The sequence below is a fragment of the Oncorhynchus clarkii genome, chromosome 7, assembly GCF_045791955.1.
Source record: "Oncorhynchus clarkii lewisi isolate Uvic-CL-2024 chromosome 7, UVic_Ocla_1.0, whole genome shotgun sequence".
NCBI lineage: Eukaryota > Metazoa > Chordata > Actinopteri > Salmoniformes > Salmonidae > Oncorhynchus > Oncorhynchus clarkii.
In genome coordinates, this window is record NC_092153.1 from 7,452,200 (window position 1) to 7,461,336 (window position 9,137).

At 49.2% G+C, this 9,137-nt stretch overlaps 1 protein-coding gene across 1 annotated transcript in view; it reads left to right on the forward strand.

The window, feature by feature from the left end:
• The window catches only part of LOC139414065 (transmembrane protein with EGF-like and two follistatin-like domains 2b), an 8,845-nt gene extending 1,594 nt beyond the window's left edge, over window positions 1-7,251 (forward strand). The window contains exons 3-9 of the mRNA XM_071161945.1: window positions 3,978-4,084; window positions 5,271-5,400; window positions 5,485-5,532; window positions 5,617-5,710; window positions 6,051-6,199; window positions 6,369-6,633; window positions 7,137-7,251. Coding sequence (XP_071018046.1) covers window positions 3,978-4,084; window positions 5,271-5,400; window positions 5,485-5,532; window positions 5,617-5,710; window positions 6,051-6,199; window positions 6,369-6,633; window positions 7,137-7,233 — 890 coding nt within the window. The 3' untranslated portion in view covers window positions 7,234-7,251. The remainder of the gene's footprint in view (window positions 1-3,977; window positions 4,085-5,270; window positions 5,401-5,484; window positions 5,533-5,616; window positions 5,711-6,050; window positions 6,200-6,368; window positions 6,634-7,136) is intronic.
• Window positions 7,252-9,137: the final 1,886 nt, after the last annotated feature.

Below are 9,137 nucleotides of genomic sequence, written 5' to 3' on the forward strand. Positions count from 1 at the left end.
GGAGTGGGAGGGATCTGTCTGACTGAGGAGTGGGTAGGATCTGTCTGACTGAGGAGTGGGTAGGATCTGTCTGACTGAGGAGTGGGTAGGATCTGTCTGACTGAGGAGTGGGTGGGATCTGTCTGACTGAGGAGTGGGTGGGATCTGTCTGACTGAGGAGTGGGAGGGATCTGTCTGACTGAGTAGTGGGAGGGATCTGTCTGACTGAGGAGTGGGGTGGGATCTGTCTGACTGAGGAGTGGGGTGGGATCTGTCTTACTGAGGAGTGGGTGGGATCTGTCTGACTGAGGAGTGGGTGGGATCTGTCTGACTGAGGAGGGGGTGGGTGTGATCTGTCTGACTGAGGAGTGGGTGGGATCTGTCTGACTGAGGAGTGGGAGGGATCTGTCTGACTGAGGAGTGGGTAGGATCTGTCTGACTGAGGAGGGGGTGGGTGTGATCTGTCTGACTGAGGAGTGGGTGTGATCTGTCTGACTGAGGAGGTGGTGGGTGTGATCTGTCTGACTGAGGAGGTGGTGGGTGTGATCTGTCTGACTGAGGAGGTGGTGGGTGTGATCTGTCTTACTGAGGAGGTGGTGGGTGTGATCTGTTTGACTGAGGAGGTGGTGGGTGTGATCTGTCTGACTGAGGAGGTGGTGGGTGTGATCTGTCTGACTGAGGAGGTGGTGGGTGTGATCTGTCTTACTGAGGAGGTGGTGGGTGTGATCTGTCTGATTGAGGAGTGGGTGGGATCTGTCTGACTGAGGAGTGGGAGGGATCTGTCTGACTGAGGAGTGGGTAGGATCTGTCTGACTGAGGAGTGGGTAGGATCTGTCTGACTGAGGAGTGGGTAGGATCTGTCTGACTGAGGAGTGGGAGGGATCTGTCTGACTGAGGAGTGGGTAGGATCTGTCTGACTGAAGAGTGGGTAGGATCTGTCTGACTGAGGAGTGGGAGGGATCTGTCTGACTGAGGAGTGGGTAGGATCTGTCTGACTGAGGAGTGGGTAGGATCTGTCTGACTGAGGAGTGGGAGGGATCTGTCTGACTGAGGAGTGGGTAGGATCTGTCTGACTGAGGAGTGGGAGGGATCTGTCTGACTGAGGAGTGGGTAGGATCTGTCTGACTGAGGAGTGGGTAGGATCTGTCTGACTGAGGAGTGGGTAGGATCTGTCTGACTGAGGAGTGGGAGGGATCTGTCTGACTGAGGAGTGGGTAGGATCTGTCTGACTGAGGAGTGGGTGGGATCTGTCTGACTGAGGAGTGGGAGGGATCTGTCTGACTGAGGAGTGGGTAGGATCTGTCTGACTGAGGAGTGGGTAGGATCTGTCTGACTGAGGAGTGGGTAGGATCTGTCTGACTGAGGAGTGGGTGGGATCTGTCTGACTGAGTAGTGGGTGGGATCTGTCTGACTGAGGAGTGGGAGGGATCTGTCTGACTGAGTAGTGGGAGGGATCTGTCTGACTGAGGAGTGGGGTGGGATCTGTCTGACTGAGGAGTGGGGTGGGATCTGTCTGACTGAGGAGTGGGTGGGATCTGTCTGACTGAGGAGTGGGTGGGATCTGTCTGACTGAGGAGGGGGTGGGTGTGATCTGTCTGACTGAGGAGTGGGTGGGATCTGTCTGACTGAGGAGTGGGAGGGATCTGTCTGACTGAGGAGTGGGTGGGATCTGTCTGACTGAGGAGTGGGAGGGATCTGTCTGACTGAGTAGTGGGTAGGATCTGTCTGACTGAGGAGGGGGTGGGTGTGATCTGTCTGACTGAGGAGTGGGTGTGATCTGTCTGACTGAGGAGGTGGTGGGTGTGATCTGTCTGACTGAGGAGGTGGTGGGTGTGATCTGTCTGACTGAGGAGGTGGTGGGTGTGATCTGTCTGACTGAGGAGGTGGTGGGTGTGATCTGTCTGACTGAGGAGGTGGTGGGTGTGATCTGTCTGATTGAGGAGTGGGTGGGTGTGATCTGTCTGACTGAGGAGTGGGTGGGTGTGATCTGTCTGACTGAGGAGGTGGTGGGTGTGATCTGTCTGACTGAGGAGGTGGTGGGTGTGATCTGTCTGACTGAGGAGGTGGTGGGTGTGATCTGTCTGACTGAGGAGGTGGTGGGTGTGATCTGTCTGACTGAGGAGTGGGTGGGTGTGATCTGTCTGACTGAGGAGGTGGTGGGTGTGATCTGTCTTACTGAGGAGGTGGTGGGTGTGATCTGTCTTACTGAGGAGGTGGTGGATGTGATCTGTCTTACTGAGGAGGTGGTGGGTGTGATCTGTCTGACTGAGGAGGTGGTGGGTGTGATCTGTCTGACTGAGGAGTGGGTGGGTGTGATCTGTCTGACTGAGGAGGTGGTGGGTGTGATCTGTCTGACTGATGAGGTGGTGGGTGTGATCTGTCTGACTGAGGAATGGGTGGGTGTGATCTGTCTGACTGAGGAGGTGGTGGGTGTGATCTGTCTGACTGAGGAGGTGGTGGGTGTGATCTGTCTGACTGAGGAGTGGGTGGGTGTGATCTGTCTGACTGAGGAGGTGGTGGGTGTGATCTGTCTGACTGAGGAGGTGGTGGGTGTGATCTGTCTGACTGAGGAGGTGGTGGGTGTGATCTGTCTTACTGAGGAGGTGGTGGATGTGATCTGTCTTACTGAGGAGGTGGTGGGTGTGATCTGTCTGACTGAGGAGGTGGTGGGTGTGATCTGTCTGACTGAGGAGTGGGTGGGTGTGATCTGTCTGACTGAGGAGGTGGTGGGTGTGATCTGTCTGACTGAGGAGGTGGTGGGTGTGATCTGTCTGACTGAGGAGTGGGTGGGTGTGATCTGTCTGACTGAGGAGGTGGTGGGTGTGATCTGTCTGACTGAGGAGGTGGTGGGTGTGATCTGTCTGACTGAGGAGGTGGTGGGTGTGATCTGTCTTACTGAGGAGGTGGTGGATGTGATCTGTCTTACTGAGGAGGGGGTGGGTGTGATCTGTCTGACTGAGGAGGTGGTGGGTGTGATCTGTCTGACTGAGGAGTGGGTGGGTGTGATCTGTCTGACTGAGGAGGTGGTGGGTGTGATCTGTCTGACTGAGGAGGTGGTGGGTGTGATCTGTCTGACTGAGGAGGTGGTGGGTGTGATCTGTCTGACTGAGGAGTGGGTGGGTGTGATCTGTCTGACTGAGGAGTGGGTGGGTGTGATCTGTCTGACTGAGGAGGTGGTGGGTGTGATCTGTCTGACTGAGGAGGTGGTGGGTGTGCGTGTAATCAGGTTGTACCATGTGTTATCAGTGGTAGGCAATAGGACTGATTCTCCTATCTGGATCCCTCTATAGGACACAATTACATACAACCCCATTGCAACCCCATCTCTTAACAAGTAGGCTAACAGACACACTAATCCACATGTTGAGCTCTCTGTTGAAAAAACAGTTGTTTATAACTCTGGAGCTTCCTAGTTTAAAGGTTGAATAGATATAACCGAGTAGGAGATTGAAGACTGAAGAAACCTCTCCTCAACTGGACTCAAGCTCAGGACGACAGGATGGAAATAAGCACCAACACAGCTTGATCCAAGTGTGGACCCTACATCAGATTGACAGCTAGGATGGGCTGAAGGACTACGTAAAAGTTGTTGAATGTCAACAGCTGCAGATGACTTCAAAGAAACCAGTTTTGTTGCCTTGTCCTCTTCCTCCCCCTCTTCCAGCCCTGTGTGTCCTTCACAAAATGTGGTCGTTCCTACTCTCCTCTGTTCCTCTCCTCCTCCTCGCTCCCCCGTTCTTTGGAGGAGAGAGCCAGAAATGAACGGGAAGTAAAAATACCCCAGTAATGGTGCTGCTGTTCTGGCCCCACCATCTGTTTTACAGAGGACACACCATAGGCTAGACACACACAGGCAGCAGTTACCACAGCCCTGGGCTCCAGTGGAGCGTGGACAAGGCACGAACAAGGCCACTGGAAGACATGTTGGATCCATGGTGGATCCTCAGAGAGACATTGTGGATCTGTGGTTGATCCTCCTTCTATCTCTCTCTGTGTAGATTCAGAGGAGAGGGACTCAGTCTTCCAGTGTGACACAGACTCCTGTCAGTATGACGGGGAGTGTCTAAAGATAGCAGAGACCATGACCTGCGTCTGTGACTTTAAGGTAAGCATCTCTCTCTCTCTATGTTTCTCTTTCTTTCTCTCTGTCTCTTCTTCCCTATTTTCTCTCTCTCTTTCCTTTGAGGCATCTCTGTCATCTTGTATTTTTACTCTGAGTGGACAAAGCCTCTCTGTGTTGCAACACCAGTCACATTGCTCCTATTTAATACACACAAACACACACACCGTGTTCATACCAATTTGTACAATTTGTAAAATAAGCAACATCAGTACATCTCCATGAAAGCCTGCCATAAAGAAGCAGATATGAAACACTATTGTGGTTGCTGAAGATATACATCAATACATTTCAGTTTAACATATCAATGAAAGCTGTCTCTCTCTCTGTCTCTCTGTCTCTGTCTCAGTCTCTCTCTCTCTCTCTCTCTCTCTCTCTCTCTCCCCCCTCTCTCTATCTCTCTCCCCCCCTCTGTTTTCGAATTCTTTGTGGATCTGTGTAATCTGAGGGAAATATATGTCTCTCTAATATGGTCATACATTGGGCAGGAGGTTAGGAAGTGCAGCCTAGTTTCCACCTCATTTTGTGGGCAGTGAGCACATAGCCTGTCTTCTCTTGAGAGCCATGTCTGCCTACGGCGGCCTTTCTCAATAGCAAGGCTATGCTCACTGAGTCTGTACATAGTCAAAGCTTTCCTTAATTTTGGGTCAGTCACAGTAATCAGGTATTCTGCCGCTGTGTACTCTCTTTGTAGGGCCAAATAGCATTCTAGTTTGCTCTGTTTTTTTGTAAATTCTTTGTGTCAAGTAATTATCTTTTTGTTTTCTCATGATTTGGTTAGGTCTAATTGTGCTGATGTCCTGGGGCTCTGTAGGGTGTGTTTGTGTTTGTGAACAGAGCCCCAGGACCAGCTTGCTTAAGGGACTCTTCTCCAGGTTAATCTCTCTCTCTCTCTCTCTCTCTCTCTCTCTCTCTCTCTCTCTCTCTCTCTCTCTCTCTCTCTCTCTCCCCTCTCCCCCATCTCTCTCCCCCTCTCTCTCTCCCCTCTCTCTCTCTCTCTCCCCTCTCTCTCTCTCTCTCTCTCTCTCCCCCCTCTCTCTCTCTCTCCCCTCTCTCTCTCTCTCTCTCTCTCTCTCTCTCTCCCCCCTCTCTATCTCTCTCTCTCCCCTCTCTCTCTCTCTCTCTCTCTCTCTCTCTCTCTCCCCCTCTCTCTCTCCCTCTCTCTCTGCAGTGTAGTGCAGATTATTCCCCGGTGTGTGGTTCCAACAATCACAGATATCAGAATGAGTGTTTTCTGAGACGGGAAGCCTGTCAGCTTCAGACGGAGATACACACTGCATCTCTGGGTCCTTGTCCTACAGGTACCACTAGTTTGGGGTCTGTTCCACTAGAATGTCTTGCTGCGGAATGTGACCTGGATCTAAATATATCATGTTCTCTTACAGACGCTGGTTCAGGATCAGGTGATGGTGGTGAAGGTGTTTCTTTCCCAGGTTTGAGTCATTATCTACATGCATTTACACATGTGACCACACACAGGTTACCACACACACAACATCTCTATCTCTCTCTGTTAGAGAGTTCTGGAGAGGCTGGTGTGGGACAGAGGGACTCGTCCTGTGAGATGTGTCAGTTTGGATCGGAGTGTGACGAAGACGCAGAAGATGTATGGTGAGAGAGGGATGAGAAGAGGGAGGGAGGAGATGGAAGGGGAAGAGGGAGAAGAGGGACAGAGGGGGAGAGGAAGGAGGGAAGGAAGGAAAAAAGTGGGAGGAGGCAGGAAGGGAGAGAGGGAGACAAAGGATGGAGAGGTAGGGGGAGGAGAGGAGAGAGAATGGTGTAGAATTTCAGTAATGCACAATGTGGATGTGAGACAGCATTAAATATGTAGGAACTTAGCAATTACCCTGTGTGCATTAATACAGGAAGAACATGAATACACACACACACACACACACACACACACACACACACACACACACACACAGTACTGAGTCTCGTCTCTCCCTAGGTGTGTGTGTAACATCGACTGTTCCCACATCAATTTCAACCCTGTGTGTGCTTCAGATGGCCGTTCCTATGACAACCCCTGTCAGGTAAAGGAGGCTTCGTGTCAGAGACAGGAGAGGATCGAGGTCACACACCTGGGCCACTGCCACGGTACACAAACACACACACACATACCTCACACACATACACACACACGTGTGCAACACACACACACACACAAGTTCCATTAGAACCACAAAATGTAGAAAAGCAATGTTTTATAAATAAAGACAAGCTATACATGTCATTGTGTGAAATATCAGTTGTGCTCTTTTCTCAGGGGAGGGGCCGAGGGACCTGTACATCCCCTGTCCTTCCCGCTACAGGAACTACTGTCTCCATGGAGACTGTCAATACCCTGACAACCTAGGCCCGCCCTCCTGTAGCTGTCATGCAGGGTTCAGCGGGCCCCAGTGTGAGCAGAAGGACTACAACGTTCTGTTTGTGGTTCCAGGATCTGGAAAGATCCGCTATGTTCTCATCGCCTCCGTCATCGGAGCGCTGCAGATCACCATTATCACCCTGGTGGTGCTGTGTGTCACAAGGTCAGTACACGCACACACACTTACACACACACATACAGACTGTTTAGATTGCTCATCAAAGTTGACCATCCTGCTTCGTGACACAACTCTCTAATTTGTTTAGATTCTGCACTGCCTGTTGTTGTTGTTTTGACTGATTTTAATGTTGCTGTTGTTGGTGTTGTTGTTTTGACTGTTGTTCTTGTTATTGACTTTAGTTGTTGTTTTGACTGTTGTTCTTGTTGTTGTTTTGACTGTTTGTGTTGTTGTTGTTTTGTCGTCTGTTATTGGTGTTGTTGTTCTGACTGTTGTTTGTGTTGTTGTTGTTTTGACTCTTGTTGGTGTTGTTTTGACTGTTGTTGTCGCTGTTTTTGGTGTTGTTGTTTTGAATGTTGTTGTTATTGTTGTTTTGACTGTTGTTTGTGTTGTTGTTGTTTTGACTCTTGTTGGTGTTGTTTTGAATGTTGTTGTTATTGTTGTTTTGACTGTTGCTGTTGTTTTGACTGTTGTTATTTCTCTAACAGGAAGAGCCCTGGGAAGAAGAGGAAGTCTGTCCAGAAGCAGAGAGGGGCTCTGTACGATACAGACAGCACGCTCCGCACTGCTACTCTTCACATCTGACACACCACATTAACAGTTGAAGTCAGAAGTTTACATACACCTTAGCCAAATACATTTAAACTCTGTTTTTCACAATTCCTGACATTTAATCAGAGTAAAAATGCCCTGTTTTAGGTCAGTTAGGATCACCACTTTATTTTAAGAATGTGAAATGTCAGAATAATAGTAGAGAATTATTTATTTCAGCTTTTATTTCTTTCATCACATTCCCAGTGGGTCAGAAGTTTACATACACTCAATTAGTATTTGATAGCATTGCCTTTAAATTGTTTAATAACTTGGGTCAAATGTTTTGGGTAGCCTTCCACAAGCTTCCCACAATAAGTTGGGTGAATGTTGGCCCATTCCTCCTGACAGAGCTGGTGTAACTGAGTCAGGTTTGTAGGCCTCCTTGCTCACATATGCTTTTTCAGTTCTGCCCCAAACCTTCTATGGGATTGAGGTCAGGGCTTTGTGATGGCCACTCCAATACCTTGACTTTGTTGTCCTTAAGCCATTTTGCCACAACTTTGGAAGTATGCTTGGGGTCATTGTCCATTTGGAAGACCCATTTGCGACCAAGCTTTAACTTCCTGACTGATGTCTTGAGATGTTGCTTCAATTTATCCACATAATTTTCCCGCCTCATGATGCCATCAATTTTGTGAAGTGCACCAGTCCCTCCTGCAGCAAAGCACCACCAGAACATGATGCTGCCACCCCCGTGCTTCACGGTTGGGATGGTGTTCTTCAGCTTGCAAGGGCCAAGGGCTTTTGGAAGGGCCAAAATTCACCCAACTTATTGTGGAAAGCTTGTGGAAGGCTACTCAAAACATTTGACCCAAGTCAAACCATTTAAATGCAATGCTACCAAATACTAATTGAGTGTAAGCTTCTGAACCCACTGGGAAATAATTCTCTCTACTATTATTCTGACATTTCACATTCTTAAAATAAAGTGGTGATCCTAACTGACCTAAGACAGGGAATTTTTACTAGGATAAAATGGCAGGAATTGTGAAAAATTTAGTTTAAATGTATTTGGCTAAGGTGTATGTAAACTTCCGACTTCAACTGTATATACACACAGACAGCACACTCCGCACTACTACAAGCCTCATCTAACACATATGGCACAGACAGCACACTCCGCACTACTACAAGCCTCATCTAACACATATGGCACAGACACCACACTCCGCACTACTACAAGCCTCATCTAACACATATGGCACAGACAGCACACTCCGCACTACTACAAGCCTCATCTAACACATATGGCACAGACAGCACACTCCGCACTACTACAAGCCTCATCTAACACATATGGCACAGACAGCACACTCCGCACTACTACAAGCCTCATCTAACACATATGGCACAGACAGCACACTCCGCACTACTACAAGCATCATCTAACACATATGGCACAGACAGCACACTCCGCACTACTACAAGCCTCATCTAACACATATGGCACAGACAGCACACTCCGCACTACTACAAGCCTCATCTAACACATGTGGCACAGACAGCACACTCCGCACTACTACAAGCCTCATCTAACACATATGGCACAGACAGCACACTCCGCACTACTACAAGCCTCATCTAACACATATGGCACAGACAGCACACTCCGCACTACTACAAGCCTCATCTAACACATATGGCACAGACAGCACGCGTCGCACTGCTACAAGCCTCATCTAACACATATGGCACAGACAGCACACTCCGCACTACTACAAGCCTCATCTAACACATATGGCACAGACAGCACACTCCGCACTACTACAAGCCTCATCTAACACATATGGCACAGACAGCACACTCCGCACTACTACAAGCCTCATCTAACACATATGGCACAGACAGCACACTCCGCACTACTACAAGCCTCATCTAACACATATGGCACAGAC